This window comes from Triticum dicoccoides, chromosome 5B, assembly GCF_002162155.2.
Source record: "Triticum dicoccoides isolate Atlit2015 ecotype Zavitan chromosome 5B, WEW_v2.0, whole genome shotgun sequence".
NCBI classification, from domain to species: domain Eukaryota; kingdom Viridiplantae; phylum Streptophyta; class Magnoliopsida; order Poales; family Poaceae; genus Triticum; species Triticum dicoccoides.
In genome coordinates this window covers 635641637-635668701 of record NC_041389.1, presented here as the reverse complement: position 1 = coordinate 635668701, position 27065 = coordinate 635641637, and the positions used below count along the sequence as shown (strand labels likewise).

General features: G+C 48.3%; 1 protein-coding gene across 1 annotated transcript; it reads left to right on the top strand.

The window, feature by feature from the left end:
- Positions 1–158: 158 nt before the first annotated feature.
- LOC119306457 (poly [ADP-ribose] polymerase tankyrase-like) lies at positions 159–27000 on the top strand. The gene is made up of 11 exons (XM_037582669.1): positions 159–317; positions 426–599; positions 1112–1237; positions 3228–3367; positions 3735–3830; positions 3971–4105; positions 24532–24684; positions 25133–25234; positions 25725–25904; positions 25986–26065; positions 26498–27000. The coding sequence occupies exons 1-11, from the start codon at positions 233–235 to the stop codon at positions 26541–26543; spliced, it is 1317 nt and encodes a 438-aa protein (XP_037438566.1). The 5' UTR covers positions 159–232; the 3' UTR covers positions 26544–27000.
- Positions 27001–27065: the final 65 nt, after the last annotated feature.

Genomic DNA, 27065 nt, shown 5'->3' with positions numbered 1-27065 from the left:
AATATAAAAAAAGAAATGCCCTCAAAAAATCTTATAATAATTAAAAGAAAAGGATGGAGTAGGTACGATGCATTTACAAGGTAGGGGGTGTGGGTGCCAGCCTTTATTGGGCTATTCCTCTCGGGGTCTGCTGGTCTTCTTCCCAGTCCACGCTCGTACTCCCACGCAAGCGCAGCCGCTCTCTCGCGTATCGACCAGACCAAGGAGCAACCCGCCTGCTTGCTCAATCGCCATGGAGATGGATGCGATGGGGAAGCAGCAGAGGGAGGAGGTGCTCCTCCGCGCCGCCTCCGACGGCAACCTCCGACTCCTCAAGAGTAACCCCGCCTCCTCCTCATGCTCTTCTCTTCTTAGGGTTTGATGATGGTAGTACTGTATTAGCGTGATTAGTGCCTGACTTGGCTGCATTGCGTGCGTATGCCAAGAGATGGCGCGGGCGATGAGCTCAGGGGGCAAGGGCGAGGCCTCCGTCCTGGCGGCGGTGGAGGACGGCGAAGGGAACCGCGCGCTGCACCTGGCGGCCGGGGAGGGGCGGCTCGAGGTCTGCAGGTACCTCGTCGAGGACCTCCGCCTCGATGTCAATCAACTCAACTTCAAAGGTGACGTCCCCTTCCCTCGCCCCCTTAGCGTCAATTTGCAGCTCTATTAACTTTTATTCTATTTATTTATTTATGTCGATTACTATGGAGTACCATGTGAAATCTGTATTTTAGGCTTCAATTTGGTCTTACATTTACATGTTGTATGCATTTGTAAATTGCAATTAAGTGATAGATGGAGCTCACATATCTACCATATGCACACCGCCCCATGCTCAGAAAGTCCATGCACCATAGCACACATATCAATTTCTTCAGATATGTTATTCGGGCAAACCGCTATTGGGGAACTGTATCTAACCCCTGTCTGTCGTTGTGCAATTTTGTCAACAGTAAATATGTGTCTGATGGAAATGCATTTGATATTGGTTTGCGAAGTTCTCTTTCCACATTTGGCTCTTTTGTCTATAACTGGCTAGATGCCTTGTCTATAACCTTTTCGTGTTGAGGGTCAGGAAAGGGTTGGTGTGAATTTGTTGAGCTCCTCATGTTTATTTTTCTGGTTGTTGCAGGTGAAACGCCGCTGTTCTGTTCTGCCCATTCTGGGAGAGCTGCTGCTGCAACATATCTTCTTGATCATGGTGCTGATCCATCAGCTGGGAAAGGACGGTCACCTGTCCATGGTGCTGCAGCGCGAGGTATCTCTCTATCTCAATAAGTGTGTTTGGAAATGATACATTTGTCAAATATGTTGGTGCATTTTCTATCAAAGTATGTCAGTTTGATTCTTTTTTTTTAGAAAGCCATGTCACTGGATATAAGCAGCATTAGACTCCGAAAAGCAATTGACCGATCTATAAGAGAAAGAAATGGAGAGGGGTTTTGGGGGGCGTTTTGATTCTCCACTGTCGTGTTGCTATTCTTTTAGGATTCGTTTGGATTTAGGGATATGAAGGCTTGAATCAGAAATGCTTGCGAGAGTTAAATCTAATCCTATATTTGGATGGAGAGAATTGGAAATGGAGAAGGATGGAGATATGGACCTGTGTTCTCAACCCAAGGGGGAGGCTAGGTTATTAGGAGGAAATGGACATGGCTGACCAAAATTATCAAAATATCCTGGCTACCCACATGCTTTTTTTTTTTGAATGAGTGCGGGCATTTTGATCTTAGATTTTGATGCTACCTATCCCTATTCCATCACAAACCAAGCAGCGGAATGGCTCAAAATTTTATATCCCACCTATAACCCAGATCCTCATATCTCTCCATAGTCCCTATATCCAAATGCTGCTGCTCTTCTGCACAGTGGCCGCGGCCCAGTGGCACAGCCTGATCTGATGCATAAGATGATCCCTCATAGATTTTCCTAGACGTTTGATAGTTGTCCTGAGCAGGTTCCTAAATTAGTGGATTACATCTGTCAAGCTCTGAACTAATGTACCAATTTAAGCTGGTAACCGGGTGGCAATTAGGGCGATACAAAAGGCTTTATAGGTGAGTAGTCAGAAGAAACAGGTCAGTGCTTTCTTTCTTTTGCGAAAGGTTGGTGCCGAACGGTGGAGCTGATTCGTACATAACTGCTAATTGGTAGACCATAATTCCTGGTGTCCAGTATGTCAGAATATCTCCCAAAACAATGCAACAAATTCTTACCTCTAAACTGCAAGTTGCAAAATTTCATTCTTCCTCTTATCCTGCAATTTACCACCAAATGTTTCAAACTTGTAGTTTGCTTTGTAAAATTTGGAAATCTGGTCAGAGTTCCAAACTTCCAGTGAAGTTCAATGAAAAAACTGCTTCTATATTGGTTAATATTATGTGGAACGGCTACCAACATGGCCCTGCAGCTGCGGATTAGCAGGTTTAGCGATCCTACCGGTGGTAGGAGGTGCAGGAGGCACCAAATCATCCTTAGAAATAATTGGATAAACCGTTTTCGTAATGGTTTTGCTAATTCTCGGTCTGTGCGCGATGAGCCTTAGGATTCCTTTTTTGTTTTATCCAGCTATAAAAGTCAATTTTGATTTGTCACCATTAGATGAAATCAATGCCCCGGATCGTCGACAGAGAAGCATTTCTGGGCTGACTAATCCAAATCAGACCCATTTCTTCAAAATAGTTATCAGGTTTCTTTTGATAAGATTAGTCTTAATTTTGCTAATATTTGTTTGGTAGTCTTCTCTCTATTTGAAAAGGCTTGGCTAAGGAATAAAGTAAGCAAGAAACACACTATGTCAGCGTGCAGAACTACAACCCTCACTCTTAGGATCGTGGCAGTTTACTACCATGACACCTCTCTTGGCAAGTGTGATGCTTGATATTTCTGTTTTAGCATATCTTGCCATATGTTTTAATGTGATCTCCATCGAACAAAGCTCCCATATATATGATTTGGATGATGGCCGAAGAAACATTATCGAGCGTGTGTAGAATAACTTAGGTTTGGGATTTTCAAGTTGGATATCCAATGTTTCCAAGGTGTTGATTATAATCTTAGAAGCTCAATATTGATTTTCTATTTCTAAGGTTTAGATAAACAAGTAATGGAAATTTAAATAGTCCCAATCCGACCGCATTTCAAAACCTGGTCCTGGATTTGGTATGTGGTAATCAAAAAGGTTAAAGTCAGCTACATGCTGGAAATTATTCTTGTCTCATTCATTTTTTTGGAACTTCATTTTCCAGGGCATTGTGAAATGTTGGAAATGCTGCTTTCAAGAGGAGCCGATGTGGATATAGATTCTGTACAAGGGACGCCATTGCATGCAGCTCTTCTTTATAGACAAGATGGCACAATGAAGATTTTGTTGGAGCACCATGCCGATGTAAGACATTGTTTCTTGATTCTCTCCTTTGCAATGCAAAAGAAAACTCTGGAATGGGATCTTGTTGCCTCTGATACTTGTGTTCCATCTGAACAAAAGGTTTGTGTCGTATATGAAGCAACAAAAATTTCATCATGAACAGTAATTAGTTATCCTAAAGTGAAACGTGCTCACTTTCCCAGAAGCCAAGTAAATGTTATGTCTAATTTCTGTATAAATATATTTCTGTTTCCTTCAGAAATACTAATATATTTAAACACCACGAGCTGATTTTATTTCTCTATTGGCATATATCTCAAAAGAAATTCTCTATTGGTCCCTCTTTTTGTTGACAAGTGTAAGCGGTTGATTCTTCCACTTTTCACAGCCTAACAAGGTTTTCGCTATTGGTTATACCCCGTTGAGTTGGGCTCTCCGGCCCATGCCTACAGTGTCACTGGAATCTGTCAAGCTACTCATTGAGGTCAGTACTCTTTCTTCGTAATGAGCTTTCTTAAAGTTTACTCTGTAGGCACAGCTTCATTTTCTTTGTGTGTATGTTTTCTGTGGCTGATATCAAGCATTAACTCAAATAAATGATCAAATAACTATTCATTTACACAGGCTGGTGCTGATGTGGATTTTATTGACTTCACTGGTGATAGTTACGTCATGTTGGCAGTGAAGTATGACATACCTGGCACTGGCATCTTGAAGTGCTTACGAGACGCTGGTGCTAACCCCAATATTCCAGATGAAGTGAGTTTTATTTGTTTCCTGTTTTGCTGTTGTCACTTGTCATAATCTACTTTTCATGCATATGTTGTTAGTTAGCTGAACAGTGTTCTCCCGTTTCTCAATGAGGTCAAGTTAGGCTGTAGACTCTTGACAGATTAGGGTAATCTTAACCGCACTTCTGACACCAGGAATAGACTTGCATGAGGAGAAACACTGCTCCCTCCAGCTACAAAAAGAGGGCGCACACACTTTCGAGATTTAACTTAGACCATCAATTAGACCAAGTATACATAAGTCATGTAACTTTAAAAACTACACCACCGGGTCATTCTTTCTGATACAAATTTAATGATATACCTTTTGTGACACATAACCCTCATTTTATTGGTTAAATTTATGGTCAAACTTGAATCTCGAAAAGTCGTTGTCGGCGAGGCCTCTCTTCCCCTACTCGATGGCGGTCGGCACAGTGGTGTTGGGCAACAGCGGTGTGAAAGGCTGCGTGGATGTGGTGGTCTGCGCATGGAGCGCATGGATCTGGGGGTGGTGGCCTGTTGAGGAGCGCGCCTCCTACTCGGCAGCGGGTGGCTGGTGCGGATGCTGAGGTGCGTCACCTCGGTCGCATGGCCGGTGGGTGAGTGTTAGGTGTCGAGCTTGCTCCTAGTGCTTCCCCATTGGCCCTTGGAGCCGATAAGGAGATTGTGGCCCCCTCCCTTGCTCCTCATCCTGCCCAGCCGGCCCAGCGGCCTGGGATGCCGGTGACCTCTGGTTGGCCGGATGGCCGGATCTGGTGGTTGATTAGGGCTTGTGAAGCTGGGGGCTCAGTATCAGGGGAATCCCTTGGCCGGCGGCGGCGGCAACGATGCCGGTGATGCTTCGAGCGTTGTTCCCCTTCTTATAGATGTCATTGAGATCCTGCTCCTGCCCTCCACCTCCATGTCCCGTGTAAAAGCCAAAATCTCCTGATAGGGTGGCGCCGGCTTCAACATCATTTTTCTTCTTGAAGGCGCCACCTTAGGGTTGTGGAGTTGTTAGACGAGGCTTCAGCGTTGGGGGTGGGCCGCCGGGATATCTACATTGAGATTCCTACTCAGTTGCTTGTGGTGGACGTTTGATCTTTGTTGAAGGTGGTGACGATGTATGGGGTGTTGCTTTGCGAGATGAGGTTGTCATGCTTGTCGTCCTCTCCTGGGCAACCTCTCGGGCCAGGTCATGCGTGCTTGGGGTGAGAAACTCTGCCAACTCTGCCTGGCGACGGTGTGGCGTCCTCCATTTGGTGCAGCGTAGACCACGTACGAAGCGAGTGCGTACAGCGGAAAATAACCTGCAAAGGAGAAGAGTTTTTGTCATTAAAAAACAAATCATTTCTACACAACCAAAGTGACCATAATAAGCCACACCCGCCCACCCCTATTACTACCTCCGTCTAGGTGAATAAGTCATTCGCGTAGTTCTAGGTCATTGATTTGAGGAATTAAATATGTGGTATATGTCATGAAAAGTATATCACTAGATTTCTACAAGGATGTAGTTTCTAAATATATATTTTTTGTCACATATAATACATATTTAGATAGTTAAATCGTCAACCTAGAACTACGCGAATGACTTACTCACCGAGACGGAGGTAGTAGCGTTTTGAACCTATTTGGAGTACCATCCAATCAATAACCAAAAATAATAACCAAAATATTGACAACACTTGTGGGCGGATACAAATTGGATGCTATTTTGATGATGGACCACGTAAAACGCGCAAACTTGCACCGGAAAAAGAGGTGTTTGATTGTCTCATCTTGAGTACAAAAGCTACACGTCTTTCTTCCTTGCCAATTGTGACGCCGAGCTTGTCTTTCGTTGGAGTAACACCCCTTCGAAGATACCGGATGAAGATTTTAACTTTTACTGGAATGTTGGACTTCCAAATTGTCAGGGCTTAAAGACATTCATTGATTGTTGGTTTTAGGATAGCTAACCAGTCTTGCCACATGGTAAAGACATTTGTGCTGACATATGCAGTATGCAATGCAGCAAGAAGAAGAGAATAGATGATGCCTCTATGCATAACTGAAATCCATTTTTCAGTTGACATGCGAAGAAGAAAAAGGCATGAATCAAATCCGTGGGAGTATAAATGGTCAGGTTGTATTTATAAATCTGAAATCCACTCTGGTCAATTCCTGAAGACACACTGGTTAGGAATGGAGGGAGTACTATTCTGTGAGGAAACCTTCTTGCATCTTGGTTTAAGTATTACAGGTACTGTAAGTACTGAAGCGAAAAGATGTAAACATAGAGAACTTATGGGAGAGCAAAGTTTCCAGTTATCATACCATAGCCTCTCAATTAATTGGAGATACAGACCTTATAGCAATATTCCTCAATCTCTTCAATCCATGTCACTTAGTGAGGCTTGATACCATCGATTAACCTCCATGTAAAAGCAGATCACCAAAAATCCATCAAAATAATTTCACTCAGACCAGCATGATGATTATGGTATTCACTAGAGCTTCTGGCCACATTCAGAACCCAACTACCTCTCAGTAGATCTATGGATGTTGCATCTCCCTCTTCACGTCCTAACAGAACAGAAACATAAAGGCTCCCGCCAAATCAAAATCTCTATTATAAAGGGTGCAAGTATGAAAAAAATATGCGTCTCTGTTTACTTTACTTGTATCATCAGATTTGATGCTATACCGAAAAAGGCTTTCGCCCCGCTTTATAATAAAGCAAACTGCCAGAGAGCACACATACAAGGACTACTCCACACACACACACACACACACACACCCAAATCTCACAACAAAATACAAAGGTTCTGCTGAGGGCACAGCTCAACAAGCCCAGGAAAAAACAGAAAACAACCGGAGGAGAGAACGCCTAGTCTTGTTCCGGCGGAGGCGGTGGGGGTGGCGGCGACAGACGGATGACCATCGAGCGGAGGTCGGCGATGAAGGCGGAGATGGCGTCGCGGTCCTGAGGGCGGCTAAGCGGCCGCCAAAGCTGCAAGAAACCCGAAAGTTTGAAGAGAGCTTCAGTAGCCCGTCGAAGAGGAGTGCGCTGGATCACAAGCTTATTGCGAATCGTCCAGAGGGTCCAAGTGATGACCCCAATCTCAAGCCACCTAATGTGGTGAGACGTCAAGGGGGAGATCTGGAGTTCGGCAAATAAGTCGGGAAAGTTGGTGTGGCACCAATTTCCACCGACCGCTTCGCGAAAGCAGCTCCAAACGAACTGAGCGGACACGCAGGAGAAGAATATGTGATTCGAGTCTTCGGGGACACCGCAAAGCAGGCAGAGGCCAGTGCCCGGGCCATTCCGCTTGTGAACCTCGACCCCGGACGGGACCCGATCGCGAATTCATTGCCACATGAAGATACGGATCTTCAGAGGCAGGCGGATGGACCACACCGTCGAGAGAGGGAGGGGGGCGAAAGAGGGGGCGATGGCCAGGAAAAGAGACTTGGTGGAGAACTGGCCCGATGGCTCCAGGCGCCAACGCATCTGGTCAGGGCCACCGTCCACCATTGATTCGTGGAGGGCAACACAGTCTAGTAACTCACGCCAAGCGGCGGATTCCGGGGGCCCAAATGGCCTCCGAAAAGCAAGGCGCCCTAAGTCAATAAGGGCCCTCTTGACAGAGATCACAGGATCGACGGAGATGGAGAAGAGGCTGGGAAAGCGCGCCGCGAAGGGGGCGTCTCTGGCCCAGCGATCAAACCAGAACAAAGTCGAAGCCCCGGAGCCGACCGAGATGGAGGTCCCGATGCGGAGAACCGGAAGAAGCTGGACAACCGATTGCCAGAACTGGGATCCACCAGATCTCTGGCAGAAGGAGAGGGGCTGTCCGCGCGGATATTTGTTCCGGATGATGTCGAGCCAGAGGCCACCGTGACCTTGTGAGATGCGCCAAAGCCAACGGGAGAGGAGGGCGATATTCATCCGCTTAGAGCACATAATGCCAAGGCCGCCTTGCTCCCTGGGCTTGCAAATGTCCGGCCAACTGGCCATATGATACTTCTGCTTATCGTTGTCGCCCGCCCAATAGAAACGAGACTGGACCTTGGCGATCTCATGGTGCAGAGTCTCGTGGAGGGTGTAGAAGCTCATGAGGAACAAGAGGAGGCTGGAGAGGTAAGAGTTGATGAGAATAGTCCGGGCCGCCTTAGATAACCACCTCCCCTGCCATGGCTCAATGCGCGTTTGGAGCTTGGCCACGGAAGGGCGCAAGTCCGCGACGGTGAGCCGGGAGTACCCAAGTAGGTCATGGGAAAGGAGCCCAGGCGGCAGTTAAGCCGGTTGGCCATGGCCAAACACTCTGCGGGAGAGTAGCCCATCACCATAACATCACTCTTGTCGAAGTTGATCTTGAGGCCAGACATTTGTTGGAAACAAAGGAGAAGGAACTTGAGGTTGGAGATGTCCGTCTCCGAGTCTTCGAGCCTTAGATGTACCAAGTATGGTGTACAAGTCTATAAGATGTAGTTTTGCATGATTAGTTCTCTCCCATTTATCTTGTGCTTTTAGAAAGATAAAAGTCGAATACACACGAGTGTGAATATCATACATTAAACAGGGTGGGATATATTAAAGAAGGAGAGGGTGGGGAAAGAGCCCTTCCACCATACAAGTTATCTATACATGAGTAAAAACCGATCCACCCCTACCAGTAGTGCAACATCCTACCCTCTCTCATTCACCCACCTGACTAAGCGTCCCAGGAAGCTACCCACACCCCCTTTGAAGAGGCCGACCTGACTCTAGTTCTTGCCTTCTCTCTTGATGGTTCCGATGACTAGCAGTGTAGATGGCGATGCACCGTCTAACACGAGCGTGTTGCGGTGCTTCCAAAGGGTCCACATTGTAAGAATTACTAGAACATGAATGCGCGCTTTGCCGCGCCCGTTCATCTTAATGCTAAAATAAATAAATATTATCAGAGAAAAATTAAATAGTGGAAATATTTCATAATTTGAACGTTTTTCCTTCATATGTTCAGTGGGGTATCTATGGTAAATACGCTCCAGAATAGTTGTGGATTGCTTCATATGTTGAGTGGAGCATATATGGTAAATACGCTCCAGGCTAGTTGTGGATGAGAAATACAGGAAAGTATGTCCAGCGCTTTCTCTCCTTTTGTTTCTGATTTAGATTTGGTTGATGGTTCTGATTTTTTATTCGTTCATGTGTTCTCTCTAGCGTTCCTTGATTTTCTAATCTTTCACTGGTCTCTGATGATGTCATATGTTCTAATGCTTTTGGGACCATGTCCGTCAGTGTCCAAATCAGGGAATCATCGCTGCAGGCATGTGTAAGGCAAAACTGCACTAATAACATAAAACGTGCGTCTGTTCTACTCCATTCTCTCGGGGTAGGTCGGCAGGATGATTCGTAAGGAACCGTGAGCAGGTGCCGTAGTAGGCCATCGAAGCAGCCGTCACCGAGAGAAGCCTGTGGAGCGGCCCATCCACTGCAGCACCTGCGCGAGGCTTCTAAACTGGGCCTTAAAAGAATATACTGCATGAGACGGCCCGGTTCACAGGAAGGCTCCGAAAACGATGTGCAGAGTAGCAGCCCGGTTACGTTAGCCAGCTCGGCTCGTGAGAATTGACCCGGCGAGGGAGACCCAAGTGGGCGCTCCGGGGCAGATGTTAAATCTGATCGTTCGTGCATGGGATCGGACGGTTCACGAAGTCTAATCGCTGAGAGGGCTCTTAGGTGGCTCAGTTATACTGTTTCTTAATAATAGCTCTAGCGTCCTCGCTATGGTGTCCGCTTCCGCTTATGTCCATGCACCAAACATTTAGCTTGTCGTTGATCCCCGGTACCCACTCTGGCATGCCAAGCGCTTAGCGTACCGTGACCCAAACTTCTCATGCAAAAACATAGTCCAGAAGGATGTGGTTAATCGTTTCGTCGTGCTGAGCGCAGAAGAGGCAGCAATATTGGTGCGGTAGGCCCCAGCGAGCGAGCCTATCTGAAGTCCAACATCTATTCCGCAGTGCAAGCCAGGTGAAGAATCTGCACTGCAAGGGTGCTCTTGACTTCCACGTGAAATCAACAATCGGGACAACCTCCTTGCCTCCAAACTTGGCCGCATAGGCTGATCTCGTCGAGAATTTGCCGTCCTTCTCCCATGCCCAAAAGGTATAGTCTGTGATGTTGCTATCAAGGTTGATCTTATCCACCCTTGCCCAAAGTAGGAAGTAGTCCTGGAGCATCCTCGCATTCAGATCTGCCCAATATTGATAGCTCCCCCATTGACCACCGCATCATGGACCGTTCGTGTCCTCCTCACATGGTTCGACACTCTGTCATACAAAAGAGGGGTGATCTCCTAAGTGATGTTCCTCTGTAGCCACCTATCGTCCCAGAACAGAGCCAACCTTCTGTCCCCAATCTCTATCCTCGTAGCCGCCCTGAAGATAGCTAGCAAGGTCTTCGACACATTGATATGTAATTCATGCCACGATATATCAGGATCTGACCGTTGAGCCATGGCCACCTAGCTTGCATTTTCACATTCAGCCACCCAAGGTTTGGGATTCAAAGTCCTCCGGTCTACTTGGGGTGTGCAAACACTATCCCAAGCCACCACACATCCCCCTTCGTTGGCCTCAGCTTTGGCACACACTAAAAACTCTACATATCTTGATCATAGCCGCCAAACTATTTGGGGGTATATCCAAGGCCATCATGGCGTGGATTGGTATCTCGCACCGAGCACAGACTGAACCAAGAGAAGCCGACCACTCGTCGGCAGCGACACCACCCTCCAAGTTGGCAAGCAGGCTGCCAGCCGATCCACCAAGCTTATAAATTGTGTCGTGTTTTGCTTTCTGGTTGTCAATGGTAAGCCCAAGTACTTGCACGAGAAAGATCCTGTAGGGCGTGCTAACCGTCATCATGTCGTCCTTTGTACAACAGATTGACATGGCCGCTCTTTTTAGCAAGTTTACCCGTAGGCCCGAGGCCTCCCCAAACATGTCCAGCATCCTAGCACATGCCCGCAACTCGTCCTCAATTGGATTCATGGAAATCATGACATCGTCGGCGAATATCGACATCCTTTGCTTCATTCCGGTTCTAGCTAGTGGGGATAGGATGCCATGAGTTGTTGTCTGTTGCTACCTCGAAAAGCCTCTGGAGTGGCTCCATGATCAGAATAAAAAAACATTGGGGATAGGGGATTCCCTTGTCGAAGACCCCGACAGTTGAAGATTGGCCTCCTTGGTACACCGTTGACTAGGATCTGTGTTGAAGTATTACCAAGCAGTCCACATATCCACGACATCCACTTCGATCTGAATCCCATCCTCATAACCTCAAGCAGGAAAGGCCATTGAACGGAGTCAAAAACTTTTGTAATATCAAGCTTAAGCATGACCGCAGGTGTTTTTAGCGCGTGCAGGCAGCACGCCGTGTATTACACGAGCATGAAGTTGTGCAGGAATCTTCCCTTCACAAAGGCACTTTGATGCACTCCCACTAGTTTTGGGAGATCATCCACAAGTCTATCCAAGAGAACCTTGTCAAAGATTCTAATTGCGCCATGGATGAGATTGACCGGATGGAAATCCCACAACTCCATCGCTCTGTCCATCTTAGGTAGCAATGTGACGAGCCTTGTCAATAGTCGGCAGTTCGCGCATGTCTCCATGGTAGAACACCTTGAAAGCTTTCAATAGATCTGCCTTGATTATGTGCCAACAGGAGGAATAAAAGCGGTCGGTAAATCCATCCGGTCCCGGAGCTTTGTCCGGAGGCATTGCCTTGATCACCCTCTCCACCTCATCTTTCACAAATGGTAGCTCCAAGTGTATGTGGTCCCTGCGTTGGATATTTAGCTTCTCTAAATCCAGGGTCAACTCCTAGTCCGGCGCCTGCCCAAATAGGTTATCATAGTACTCGTCTACAGTGGTTGCATTCTGCTCTTGCCCCATCAAGATCTCCCCATTATTATGCAGGGTTGTAATGAAGTTCTTTCTGTGGCGCTGGCGGGCGTGTAGATGAAAAAACCCGTTGTTGGTGTCCCCTTCCCTCAGGTACAGGAGTCTTGAATGCTGCCTCGCAATCGACCTCTCCAAGGAGCATAGCCTTAGCAGTTCCGCTTTAAGATCTTGCGCAAGTTGAACTCACCAGGTGACAACGCCCTAATATCTCCAGCCTTGTTCAAGCACAGGATAATTTCCAGGGCAATCAACATTTGCAATTTATTGTTTCCAATCCACTGGTCACTCCAACTTTGCAATTTTTGGCCGTTTCCCTTTGTTTTTTGTCCAGCAACACAAAAGGGTTTCCCTCTGATGGAACTGAGTTCCACGTGTTCGCCACTGTGTCGAAGAACCCCTTCGCCTTCATCCAGAAAGCCTCGAATTTGAAGTGTTTTTCCAATCGCGGATCAACATTGAGATCCACCAACAGGGGAGAGTGATCCGAGATTGTTGACCCCAACGCCGTTAGGAAACAGGATGTGTGCGTCTCCTCCCACGAGTTCATAAGGAACACGTGGTCAATCTTCTCCAGCATCGGTCTCTCAAGTTTGTTAGACCAAGTGTATTTTCTCCTGTTTAGATGCACCTCCTTTAGCTCAAGCGCATTGAGCTTGGACCATATCCGAGCCGTCATGCACTGGTTAATAGAGTTGTTGCTCATGTCTCCGGGGTTGACAAGCAATTTGAAATCCCCCACAAGCATCCCCAGCCTTGCCAACAGATCCCTGACATCCACCAATTCTTGCAAGAATTCTATTTTTTCGCATCAAGTTGTGGACCGATTTGCTCCTCTGATTCTGGTGTACGAGCGCTGCGGACGCTGCTTCTTTTGTTTGACTTACTCTGGATTCATCGATCGATTGTGGGGATTGAAAAGAGAGAGAGAGAGAGAGAGAGAGAGAGAGAGAGAGAGAGAGAGAAGGTTAAAAAATGGGACAGAGAGCACCATGTCTTCGACCTCATTGGGCTATGTCGCCATTCCACGCTGCCCGGTGATATTTGATGGGGCTAACTATGCCGAGTTTGTTGCTTTTATGTGCATTCACATGCGTGGCCTTCGTCTCTGGAGAGTCCTTTCCGGCGAGGTTCCTTGTCCTCAGTGCCCAGTTCCTCCTGTGGATCCTATCCCATCGCCGCCTCCACCGGCTCTTGCCGCAAATGCTTCTAATGATAGGGCTGCAGCCCGAGTTGCTACTTGATGCGGTTGCTGCTTATGACCAGCAGGTCGTGGTTTATTCGGATGCTCTTTCCGTTTATCGTGATGATCTGGCTGCTTACACTCAGTGGTGTGATGATGATGCTCGTGCAGCGGTTGTCCTCACTGCCAGTGTTCTACCACAGTTTGCTTCTGAGTTTATGGGAACGGTGTTTGAGATGTGGACTTGTCTTCGTCAGCGCTATCAGCCCTCTGGTGATGCTCTCTACTTGTCTGTGGTACGTCAGGAGCATGCTCTTCAGCAGAGAGACTCCACTATTGATGAGTTCTACACTGAGTTCTGCTATCTGGCGCCAGCTTGACTCCTTTCGCACTACTGTTTGTGTCACTTGCGCGTGTTGCCAGACTATGAGGTCCGACTTGGTGTTTCAGTGTGTTTATGAGTTTCTGTCGCGGCTCCGTGGGGAGTTTGTGCCTCGGCGTGCTCAGTTGTTTGCTCGTGGCCGTGTTCCTATTTCTGAGATGCTTTCTAAGCTTCGTGTTGAGGAGACTCGCCTCCGTGGTGCTGGGTTGCTTCAGGTTCCCTTTGTGCTTGCTGCTCGAGCTGCTCCACCAATGCTTTCTCGCTCCAGTGCTTCGCCGCTGCTACCCACTCCTGGCAGCGAGTGTCGTTCTCATGAGGGTCGCTTTCGTCCTCGTACTCATTGCAGCTATTGCAACAAGGATGGTCACCCCGAGTCTGAGTGCTTCCAGAAGAAACGTGATGTGTAATTGGGAGCGCAATTCTTCTTCTGGGACTCGTGGTTCTTCCTCGACGTCGTCTACTATCTCCCTCACCGAGCAGGATATTGTGAAGCTTAAGCGTCTACTTGCTGCTTCAGGTTCTTCAACAGGTATTGCAGGCTCTGTGACTGGCGCTTTTAGTGCTGAGCGACCACCGTTTACTCAGTCAGGTACATCCCCATGGGTTCTGGATTCTGGAGCTTCACTTCTTATGTCTTGTGATTCTTCTATCTTGTCCTCTCTTAGATCTCTTGATTTTCCTATTAATGTTCTTACTGCTGATGGTACTCCTCTCCCTGTTGCTAGTCAAGGCACTCTTTCCACTCCTTCCTTTTATGTTCCAGATGTTTCTTATGTTCCTCGCCTTACCATGAACCTATTTTCCGCAAGTCAGCTTATTGATTCTGGTTGTCGTGTCATTCTTGACGTTGATTCTTGCACTACTCAGGATCATCACACGAAGGCTTGGTTGGGGCTGGCCCTCACCGCCATGATTCTCAGGGGCTTTGGGAGTTAGATTGGCTTCATGTTCCTTCCGCTGCCACCACACTTGCCAGTCCATCTGCCTTCGTTGCTTCAGCTACCAGCTTCTTCTAGCAATGGAATCATCGACTTGGTCACCTTTGTGGTTCTCTACTATCGTCTTTAGTTCGTCGTGGTCTTCTGAGGCCTGTCTCAGGAGATGTCTCTTTACAGTGTCAAAGATGTAGGCTTGGTAAACAGGTCCACTTACCATATCCTACCAGCGAGTCAGTGTCTCAACGACCTTTTGATTTGGTACATTCCGATGTGTGGGGTCCGGCACCCTTCGCTTCCAAAGGGGGTCATCAATATTATATTATTTTTATAGATGATTTCTCTCGTTACACTTGGATTTACTTTATGTCCTCTCATAGTGAGGTTCTCTCTATTTATAAGTGTTCTGCTGCCATGGTTCACACTTAGTTCTCTACACCTATTCGTGTGTTTCGTGCTGATTCTACCGGCGAGTATATCTCCAAAATGCTACGTGGTTTTCTTGCTGAGCAGGGTACTATTACTCAGTTCTCTTGTCCTGGTGCTCACACTCAAAATGGCGTGGCTGAGCGGAAACATCGTCACCTTCTTGAGACAGCTCATGCAACCCTCATTTTTGGGCCGAGGCTGTCTCCACTGCCACTTACATCATAAACATTCAACCCTCATCTGGTCTGCAGGGGGTATTCCTCTAGAACGTCTTTCTAATCGTTCTCCTGATTATTCGATGCTTCGGCTTTTTGGTTATGTTTGTTATGTTCTCCTTGCCCCCGAGAACGCACCAAACGGACTGCTCAGTCTGTCGAGTGTGTTTTTCTAGGCTACAGTGATGAGCGTAAGGGTTATCGGTGTTGGGATCCGGTTGGTCGTCGAATGCATATTTCTCGGGACGTGACTTTTGATGAGTCTCGTCCATTCTACCCACGATCATCTTCCTCAACCTTTTTTGTAGAGGATATCTCCTTTCTGACATTTCCTGATACACCTCTCTCTATGCCTCGTATTCCTACTCCTCAACCTACTATTACAGATCTGACGTTGTCATCTCCTACAGTTTCCTCTCCTCCTTGCTACATGACTCCCCACCTTCATCACCGATGTCATCCCCACCTTCATCACCTCCGTTGGTTTCTTCTCGTCCCACTTCTCCTTTTCATTATACTCGACGTCCACGTGTTGTGGATGAATCTACTGACATGCCATATACTGCTGGTGCACTGTCTTTCTCGTCCCAGCCTACTTATGGTCTTCGGGCTCGACCTTGCCCTCAACCCGACCGCTATTCTCCTAGTCAATATGGTCTTTCGGCTATTATTGAGCCTATCTCTTATCGCGATGCTTTTGTTCATCCTGAATGGCAGCTTGCGATGGCAGAGGAGATTGCTGCCCTTGAGCGCACTGGCACGTGGGATCTGGTTTCTCTTCCTCCCCATGTTCGTCCGATCACTTGTAAGTGGGTCTATAAGATTAAGACTCACTCCGACAGTTCTCTTGAGCGTTATAAAGTTTGTCTTGTGGCTCGTGACTTTCAGCAGGAGCATGGTCGTGATTACGAAGAGACTTTTGCTCGTGTGGCCCATATGACCACTATCCGCACACTTCTTGTCGTGGCTCTGTTCGCCATTGGTCTGTGTCTCAACTTTAAGAATGCCTTTCTTAATGGTGAGTTGCGTGAGGAGGTTTATATGCAGCCACCACCTGGGTATTCAGTTCCTGATGGCATGGTTTGCCATCTTCGTCGCTCTCTCTATGGCCTTAAGCAAGCCCCCCGCGCTTGGTTTGAGCGTTTTGCCTCTGCGGTCACTGCAGCTGTTTTTCACCCAGTGCTCATGATCCAGCGTTGTTTGTTCACCTTTCTGCTCGTGGTCACACTCTTCTTATATATGTTGATGATATGATCATCACTGGCGACGATTCTGAGTATTGCCTTTGTCAAGGCCCGTCTTAGTGAGCAGTTCTTTATGTCTGATCTTGGTCCTCTTCGTTACTTTCTTGGGACTGAGGTTTCCTCCACCTCTGATGGCTTTTTTATTTCCCAAGAAAAAGTATGTCTAGGATCTTCTTACTCGTGCGGCTCTTAGTGACGAGCGCACTGCTGAGACTCCTATGGAGCTCAATGTTCACCTTCGTGCTTCTGATGGTGAGCCTTTGTCTGATCCGACACGTTATCGTGATCTTGTTGGGAGTCTTGCGTATCTTGTTGTCACTTGTGTTAGTTTGTTTTTGCTCCCACTTCAATTCACTATAGTCACCTTCTTCGTGTTCTATGACATCTTCGTGGCACGATCTCTCATCTTCTCTTTTTTCCCCGTTCCAGCTCATTATAGCTCCAGGCCTATTCAGATGCTCCGTGGGCTAGTGATCCTATGGATCGCCGTTCACTTTCCGCCTACTGTGTTTTTCTTGGTGGTTCTCTCTGGAAGATGAAGAAACAGACTGTAGTTTCCCGTTCAAGTGCAGAGGCTGAATTGCGAGCTATGGCTCTCCTGACGGCAGACGTGACTTGGTTACGATGGTTACTGGAGGATTTTGGTGTTTATGTTAGTGCACCTATCACCCTTTAGTCAGACAGTACAGGTGCTATCAGTATTGCGCGGGATCCCGTGAAGCATGAGCTTACCAAGCATATTGGTGTCGATGCTTCTTATGTTATTGCTCTTCAGTATGTGCCTTCGGAGTTACAGCTAGCAGACTTCTTCACGAAGGCCCAGACTAGAGCGCAACATGGATTTCACCTCTCCAAACTCAGTATTGTGAATTCACCATGAGTTTGAGGGGGGTGTTAGAGTTATATTAGTGATGTCCTTTGGTCTTTTACGTTATAGTCTCTTGGCATCCTCTTGTACTCATATATATGTTGGCTTTGGCCTCCCAATAATATTAAGTTGTTCTTCTCTCAACAGATATATAGCGAGTATTCTATACTAGGGGTGGTCTGGCCTTCGAGCGTTGTAGCTGGCTCTCAGCGTTGTACCCTGCCTTCTTGGCCTTTCTTAATCTATGTTTCTGATGCATTTACCTTGAAAAAAAGGTACCTGCTGATCCTCCCTGACCCAGAGTTGATGAAGAGGGTTCGGGACAGCTTCTTCCTTGCTTTTTTTGTCCTTGGTGACAATGAATTTTTCTAGTTCCATCGGCATAGCCGAAGAACCCTGCTTCGGTCAGCTGCGGTGTGATCTCTGCACGCCAAAGGATGTAGTTTGTTTTGATGAGTGTCACACCCCGATCTGGATCGAGGGGCGTCTAGAGTAGGCGAGAAGGGGATCGGGAGAAGTAGGTGAGGAAAGCTTGAGGAAGGGGTGAGCTAGCGAGAGAGAGAGAGAGGTGAGGAATTCAGATACTTTTCCAACAGCCTATCGATTACATCGGCCCTCGACGGCTTAAGTACCCAACTCGCATGGCCCTTGGCCACTCACACGCTTACAGGTGGACCACACACACACACCTACACTTGGCGTCGCCAACTGGCAGTCACACGGTGGTGCTGCACATTGTCGTTGTGACATTCTCCCCTTCTTGAGAATGAGCTCCCTCCATGGGGTTGTCGTTCCAAATCGTGGCCTGCGGGTAGGGCCGACAAAGCACTTCATAGTCTTCCCAAGTAGTCGATGGGGGTACAATGTCCCAGGCCACTTGTAGCTGGATCACAGGTGCATCGCCTCGCTTCATCATCCTTCTGTCCAAAATCTCCACTGGCATTGTCTCTACTGTCGACAAATCTGTAGTAACAGGCAGTTCAGAGAACATCGGGCTGTAGTTGGGTGTGAAGGGTTTCAGCTGCGAGACACACGGGGTGGATGTGACTGTCCTGAGGCAGATCCAACTTGTATGCAGAAGGGCCAATCTTGGCAATGACAGAAATGGGCCCAAAGAACTTGAACGCAAGCTTGGGGCAAGGGCGGCTGGCCACTGATTTCTGTACATACGGCTGGAGCTTAAGTAGAACTTGATTACCCACCTGAAGGACGCGCTCAGTCCGATTCAGGTCTGCAAACTTCTTGTATTTGGTTTGTGCTCGTGCCAACTGCGCCCTAAGGTTGTCCTTGTGCAGTGCCCAGTCCCACTGTTCACCGTCCGACAGGGTTGGCTGGGAGCCCGACCAGGTAGCCATGCTCCCCTCGTTTGCTTCGACAACATACAGAGCTTTGAACGGAGAGCAACCCAGAGAGGAATGGAATGAGGAGTTGTACCAGAACTCGGCCAAGGGCAGCCAGCGACGCCATTGCCGTGGAGTGTCGTGAACGGCGCAGCGCAAGTACATCTCCATGCACTGGTTCACGCGCTCGCTCTGTCCATCAGTCTGGGGGTGATAGGCGGTGGAGTAGAGCAGTTTAGTGCTCGCGCAAGAGCACGCTGGTGAACACCTTGTCACGGTCGGGGACAATGGAGGCGGGGATGCCGTGGAGCTTGATGACGTTGTCCCAAAACACCCGGGCCACATGCATCGCCGTGAACGGGTGTCGCAATGTCACAAAGTGTGCGAACTTGGTGAAGCGATCAACCACCACCTTGATTGCATCATAACCTTCTGATTTGGGCAGACCCTCAACAAAATCCATAGTCAGGTCTTGCCACGGCGTTGTGGGAATGGGCAGTGGTGCCATTTTGCCCGCGGGCTTGCGCAGTTCATGCTTGGCTTGCTGGCAAACCTGGCATTACCGCACGTAGTCGTCGACGTCATGCTTCATGCCCTTCCACTCGAACAACTTCTTGACGCGGTGGTACGTGGCCGTGGCGCCGGAGTGACCACCCACTGCGTTGTTGTGCATTGTGCTGATCGTCTTGGTGCGAAGCGCCATGTTAGCGCCAATCCAAGCCGGCCATGGCGACGGATGACCCCGAGGTACAGCTCGTACTCCTCATTGTCTGGGCTGTGCAGAGCGAGTTGTTGCAGCCGCTCCTAAGCATCTGAATAGTTGCATAAGAGTTGGCCACCTCCTGGATCCATGCGGGTTGGCAGAGTGATAGAGCATTGGCGCTGAAAGGCTGCCCACGCGGGAGAGTGCGTCGGCGGCGCTGATGTCGATGCCGCGCTTGTACTGGAATTTGAACTGCAGGTCGACGAGCTTTGACTTGGCGCGACGCTGGACATCGGTCACCAACTGCTGATCGCCTAGTGTACACATGCTCTTGTGGTTAGTGACGATTGTAAACGGCCCATGTTGCAGGTAGGAGCGCCATTTGTCCACCGCCATCATCACAGCCAGGAATTCTTTCTCGTAAGTAGACAGCTTCTGGTTCTTCACTCCCGGTGCCTTGTTGTAGTAGGAAATGGGGTGGCCTTCCTGAACGAGCACCGCGCCGATGCCCGTATCGCAAGCGTCTGTCTCAATGGAAAATGGCTTGTCGAAGTCGGGGAGGGCGAGCACTGGCGTGGTCACCATTGCCTTCTTGAGCGTGCCAAACACTAGCTGCGCTGACTCGGGCCATTCGAAGCCTTTCTTGGTGAGCTGTTGCGTGAGTGGCTTGGTGATGATCCCGTAGTGGGGCACGAACTTGTGGTAGTAGCCGATGAGCCCCAGAAAGCCGCGGAGCTCCGTGGCGTTGGTCGGCGTGGGCCACTACACCATGGCGTTCGTCTTCTCGGAGTCAGTCGTGATGCCCTGCTTGGAGATGACGTGGCCGAGGTAGTCGATGTGATCTTGCGCGAACGAGCACTTCGACATCTTGGCGTAGAGCTGGTGTTCGTGGAGCAGGTTCAAGACGAGGCGGAGGTGCTCGATGTGCTCTTCCATGGTCTCGCTGAAAACCTGAATGTCGTCAAGGAATATGATGACAAACTTACATGTGTACTTGGCGAAGATTGCGTTCATCAAACACTGGAAGGTTGCGGGATCATTTGTCAATCTGAACGGCATGATGCGGAACTGAAAATGTCCGTGATGAGTTTTGAACGCCGTCTTGTGCTCGTTCTCCTGGCGCATGCGAATCTGATGGTAGCTGGCGCGCAGATCCAGCTTGAAGAAGTATGCCGCGCCTGCTAGCTTGTCGAGGAGCTCGTCGACGATCGGCAAGGGAAACTTGTTCTTCACCGTTATGTCGTTGAGGCGCCTGTAGTCCACACAGAACCACCAGGTGCAATCCTTTTTCTTCACCAGTAATACTGGCGCTGCGTATGGGCTGACCGAGTGAGTGATCACGCCGGCGTCGGGCATCTCTTTCACTTGCCTCTCGATTTCGTCCTTCTAGAGGGATGAATAGCGGTACGGGCGCGCATTTGTAGGCTGGGCCCCTTCCTCCAGGGTGACCGCGTGGTCGTACTGTCGGTGTGGAGGGAGGCCGGTGGGCGTGGCGAAGACGTCGGCGAACTCGTCCAGGAGATCACTGATCGGTGTCTGGGACGACTTGCGTGACTTGGGCACATGGGGGGGGGGCTGCATTTCCACCATGGCAATTGCCTAGATGTCGTTGCCGACGATGAGCTTGCACAATTTAGTCGGTTGTACCGCGGAGAGAGTGGTCGTCGTCTTGGGTCAAACACCTTGCAGGGTGACCATCTCGCCGTCGTGGAGGAAGGAGATGAACTTGTCCTGCTAGTGGCACGTCATGGGGCTGTGCTTGGCAAGCCAGTCCATGCCGAGGATGCCATTGTACGCTCCGGTGTCGAGCTCATACATGGGCGTGGAGAACGTGTGCCCTTGCATCCACCACTTGAGCTCGGGAACTTGACGCGAACAGGCGTGAACAGGTGAGACGATCCCCATTGGCCACCCGCACGTCCAGTGCGGCGATCTCCTGCATGGTGGCGCCGAATCGTTCCACGAAGGACTTGTTGACGAAACTATGGGTGCTCCCAGAGTCCAGCAGTAGCAGCATGACCTGGTTGCCAACCAGTGCCTGGAGACGGATGGTGCTGGGCGCCTCGAAGCCGTCCAGCGCGTGCGCTGAGATGGTGCAGCACTTTGGTGGAGGAACTGCTGGTTCAGGGGCGTCGAGCAGGTCGGGTGCGTGCACGGTCTCGTCGGTGAGCACTTCCCTGTACGCGCCCACCTGGATCGTGAGCAGCTGCGCTTGCTGATTGCATCGGTGCTCACGGCTGTACCGATCGCCACACTTGAAGCAGAGCCCATTGGCGCAGCGAAATTCCTTGAGTTGGCGTTCGCGAGCGTAGTCGTCGGGCTATTGTCGTGGCGCAACATCGAGACGCGCTAGGGAACTGGAGGTGGTCGGCCTTGCGGTGGTGGTCGTGGTCGCGCTCGTGGCGTGTTCAGTTCTTCCTCCTGGATCCGTGCGAGGATCGAGGCTCGCGTGATGCTAGGTGCTTGGAGGCGTACCGCCGCGCGCAGCTCGTCCTTGAGGCCCAAGAGGAACTGTGTAATGAAGAACTTGGTGGAGAGCGAGGGATCGAACGCCAGTAGGTGGTACATGTGGCTGTCAAACGCCTGACGGTACTCGCTGACGGTGCCGCTCTGTCGGAGTTGGAGCAGTTTGTGCATCTCGAGTTCGAACTTGTCGACCCCGAATTCTTCGATTATTGTTGTGCAGAAGGCGTCCCAACCCAGGCCACCATGTGTTTGTCGAAATGCTTGCAGCCAGTGGGCGGCCTGGCCCTCGATATACAGCGTCACCGTGGTCACCCAGCTGGATGGAGGCACGCGGTAGAGGTCGAAGTAGGTGCGGCAGCGATCCAGCCAGAGGTAGGGGGCGGTGCCGTCGAAACACGGGAAGTCGTGCTTGGGCGGCTTGATGTAGTTGTCGTGGTGATGCGTCTCAATCGGCTGCTGGAGTGGCGCTTGAAGCAGGGGTGGTCGCTGATCTGCGAGGCGCAAGGTGGCGCTCCTTGTTGCTGTTGTTGGTGCACTGGGGGTGGACGTAGAGGTGGCAGCGGCGGCAGTGGTGGTGGTGACGGGTTGATGACGGTGGCAGATCCCGATCCGCGCGGTGACGGCGACATCTCAAGCACCTTGCGCGTCTCGTCGACATCGGCTTGGGTGAGATCCACCTGTTTGGGGAGGGCGCGCAGATCTTGAGAGACCTGCGCGTTGAAGGCGACTTGAGCTTCGAGCCGCTTGTCGTTGTCGAGCTTCTGCTCGTCAAGGCGGGAGACGATGGTCTCCATGAGAGACTTGAGATTGCTGGTGTTGTCGTCCATGGCGGACAGCAACTGGCGCGTCTGGACGGAAGGCTTGGACGGCGCCGTTGCTCCTCTCCGAACCGATCTAACCCCGTCGGGGATTTTGGGTGACTTGCCGGAGCAGATCGCACCAGCGGCGGTGGATGTTACAGATCAAGGCCAAGAGGGTTGTGGAGCAGCGGAGAAAATATTTTGGGGCAGGGTTCGGTGGCTCGGATTACCAATTGTCACGCCCCGATCTGGATCGAGGGGCGTCTAGAGTAGGCGAGAAGGGGATCGGGAGAAGTAGGTGAGGAAAGCTTGAGGAAGGGGGTGAGCTAGTGAGAGAGAGAGGTGAGGAATTCAGATACTTTTCCAACAGCCTGTCGATTACATCGGCCCTCGAGGGCTTAAGTACTCAACTCGCACGGCCCTTGGCCACTCACACGCTTACAGGTGGACCACACACACACACCTACACTTGGCGTTGCCAACTGGCAGTCACACGGTGCTGCTGCACACTGTCGTTGTGACAATGAGCTTCTCCGTCACCTGACTGGAGGCCGGATAGAGGGGAGATGGAGGAGGAAGACATGGTGCACGATCTTGGTGATGGGGATGATGTGGTTAAACTAGATGAGATGGAAGAGGGAGGCTCTGATTACCATGTGAAGATTGCTTGAAGCGTCTTACCTTGTTGGAGGGGACGCGTACATCTTATATAGGCAGGGGCTTCTCCCTGGAAATGCATACAGAGTTTGTTGAGATTATAACATGGAGTACAAAAGAAGTTCAAAAGATTAGTCTACGGTTTAGATAGGATAAGTGCAAAGCCTAACAACTACAACTACCTACAATATACGCCCTGTATCTCATGCTGAAGTCCACTGGAAGCCCTGTCATGTACGCACAATATTGTTGTTTAACAACAAATACTGGTGCTTCACTTGTTATTCATGATAAAAGTACAGCTATATTGGTTAATAGGAATAGATCAAAGTGTATCGCAAACCTGAAAACTTGGGGGTATTCGGGACTGAAATCCATCACTACCTAGAGGTTTCTCCTGGCACCGACGCCCCCGTGCATCGGTGATTTGGGGGATACTATCAATGCATCAGATGCTTATAAGAGAATCGTACCATGTGTCCCATCAAGGACCCCTTTGTGCACCTAACTTCAACTCTGTGGCCAGGAGGATGGACGATGAAATTGCGTGTTTATAGTGGTAGAAATGATTTTGAAACATTGTAAATTTGGATCTTCTGCGTTGTAAATTGCCTTTCTTAATGCAAAGTAGAGCACCTGCTAGTTTCTCAAAAAAAAAAGCAGGGTATGTCATGTAAATGTTGAGTTTTACGCCTGCAGATCAAACATATTGAATAGATTGATTTGGATACAAAAAGCTCCCTCTGTAAACAAATATAAGACTGTTTAGATCACTGTATTATCCTTTTTGATTGAAGGGGTGCCTTCTAATCTCCACCTTTAATCTACATCGAAATCCATAAACTTTTCTGGGGGGTGTACCGAAGCAAAGTTCGTAAATGTTTCTTGTCTACTAAATTATGATTTGGAAAAAAAATCTCCAGGTTCTTCATAGCCTGGTCTAAAGAAACATAAAATCCAACATCTTCAAAGATTTCTGCCCTTTTGATGTATATTTTGGTGTTCGTATCATCTTGTTCCTATTCTTTTTGAAAAGTTTATGCAATACAACATATTAGTTGAAGCTTTCGGTTACTGTACTTTAACGTAACCTTTGTTTACAAATTTCATGGAAGGATGAAAGTGGTTGTTCCATTATTTGCCCTTGCATAGTGATTCTCTTGAAGTCATCCAGCCATTTGGTTGAGATGTTAGGCTGTGATTCCTAATTATTAATGATGGAAATCTTCCAACTACTTTTTGTATCTATGTTTGGTATTTATTCTTGCAGTGTGGTACGACACCAATTGAACTTGCTGCCTCTAAAGGCCGTAGGGACATGGTTGAAATGTTATTCCCTTTAACCTCTCCTATTTCAACGCTGCCGGAGTGGAGCATTGATGGAATCATTTCTCATGTGAAACACTTTGGTTTGAAGCCAATGGTATGTTTTTAGTTCTATGCTCACTTTCCCGTATGTTATTTATCATCAGCCTGTAGTTCTCTTGTTTGGTAGTTCTGCCTATCTTTGGAGTAGAATTAGTTTTAATTCACGATTGTTGTAACCTCCATTGTGCAAGCAAAACATTTCATGCAAATTTTACTTTTGGTGCATCACATCACTATGAGCGAACTTCTAGTCTTTGGGTATTGACTGTATGATGAACTATTAATGTGCTAGCTAGACTTAACAAGTTAACTTTTCTGATATTGTGCCAATCCCTGCAGCCTCAGACAGCAGGCTTTATTATGAACTTATGATACACCCTGCAACACTGCAGTATAACACATTTTTGTAGTTTTATACACTAAGTAGGTGATATAGGCTGAGACTTACAAATTTGTACATGTTTTACACATATTTGTTCTAACTGCAACTTTTTTGTGATCAGGATAAGCAAGAGCGTGCAAAGAAATTAACTGAACTGAAACAGAAAGCTTCAGAGGCTTTTAAGAGTGGGCAGTATTATATAGCAGCACTGCTGTATAGTAGTGTAAGTCACTAGGGCCCATTTTTATTGCCTGAAGAAGCGACAGGTGTTTTCTATATTTGCAAACTGTTAATCTCAGTCCACGCTATAATTTTGTTCACACGAAAAATCGGTTCCATATTCTGGTTAGATGCTCCGTCTACAGTACTCCCTCTATCCACATATATATATGTTATAAAAAGTATACCACGATTTCGTATTTAAAAGGAGTTTTCAATTGTATAATTTTATAGCATACATCTCATAAATTATTGACCTTCTTCATGGTCAAAGTAAATATCGAAATACATATTAGGCCCTATATATATGGATGGAGGGAGTACAAGGCATGCACAATCTATGCCAGCCATACCGCTCTCTTATTAATTATGAGGTAGTTGAGCAGTTTGTATTCAAAGGGCTGAGGTAACACAATACTGTTGTACAAAAGTTCTTGGAGTACTCTGTTTTAGGTGTTGCTAAAAGATGCATGTGATTGATGTACGTATTGTAGGCAATGGCATTTGGCCCTAGTCCAGATGATTTTGCAACCATATTGGCAAATAGGAGTCTCTGCTCGTTGCGCGCTATGAACGGAAGAACTGCTCTCGCTGATGCTAGCAGTTGCAGAATGCTCCGACCTCTTTGGCCAAAAGCCTGCTATCGAGAAGGGGCAGCTTTTATGTTATTGAAGGTAAAAAAGAAGACGGTAGCTTTCTTCAAGCATTCGTGATCATGATCATAGAGCTGATCATCCTCTGTTTTGTACTTGTAGGACTACGAGAAAGCATGCAAGGCTTTTGCCGATGGCTTGAAGCTTGACCCTACAAACAGTCATCTTGCAAATGCTTTAAGGTAACTGGTCCCCGTTTTCATAAGTTAAAGTGAAAGGATAAATGATATCTTATACTCCATCTGTTCCTAAATATAAGTCTTTTTAGACATTCCAATATAGACTACATACGGAGCAAAATGAGTGAATCTACACTCTAAAACACGTCTATTTTCATCCGTATGTAGTCCATATAGAAATTTCTAAAAAGACTTATATTTAGGAACTGAGGGAGTAGACAGTTTTGTGCATGGAAGATGGTCTCCATCTCTAGAGGAATATATTGCATTACATGGATTCAAGTCTGTTGGGTTCTTTTCTTGAGTCGGAGCGATTTACTAATAGTGGAAAGAGCACCTAGTGTTGATCTTGTGTGTTATCAGGGTTGATCTTCAGGGTAAGGAGTTGTACACAGATTTCTGACAATGCTCATGTTCAAAATATTTTGGTCGCAGGGAAGCCCAAGAGGCAGCGAAGAATGCTCGTTGCCCTGGAAAGTAACTGACGCGCCCGTCTTACAATGCAGAATCTGTGGCTTTGTTTTGCTGCTAGCGCCTTTTATCTAGTCTGAAAACTTCTAGAGTGCAGATTCTCCCTGGAACGGTTTGATCCGGAACAAGTATCTGTGTGGCCAGCCACTTGCCTTCTGTCTGCGATCTGGTGGCTCGCAGTTCTGGCAGTCGGTCGTCCAGCTTCTCCCGGTCCTCCGCATCGGGACTTCCATCTCGGTGGGGTCCAGTTCGACGACATTGTTCTGGTTTGACAGATGGGCTGGAGACTCCCCTTTTGCCGCGCGCTTTCCCGATCTCTTCTCCATCGCAGTTGAACCCCTGATCTCGTTTGAGAGGGCCCTTATTGATCTAGGGCCCTTATTGATCCACCGCTTGGCGTGAGTTACTGGACTGTGTAGCACTTCACGAGCCGGTGGTGGACGATGGCCCGGACCTGGTGAGATGGCGGCTTGAACCTTCGGGCCAATTCTCCACCAAATCCCTTTACCAGGCCATCACACCTTCCGTCGCC

What these genes read in the sequence shown, in the direction of transcription:
- LOC119306457 (XM_037582669.1), top strand. Translation starts at nt 233, where the DNA reads ATGGAGATGGATGCGATGGGGAAGCAGCAGAGGGAGGAGGTGCTCCTC. An exon ending in ACTTTGGTTTGAAGCCAATG is followed by an intron (nt 24,685 to 25,132) that starts GTATGTTTTTAG and finishes TTTTGTGATCAG; the next exon opens with GATAAGCAAGAGCGTGCAAA. An exon ending in CATCTTGCAAATGCTTTAAG is followed by an intron (nt 26,066 to 26,497) that starts GTAACTGGTCCC and finishes TTTTGGTCGCAG; the next exon opens with GGAAGCCCAAGAGGCAGCGA.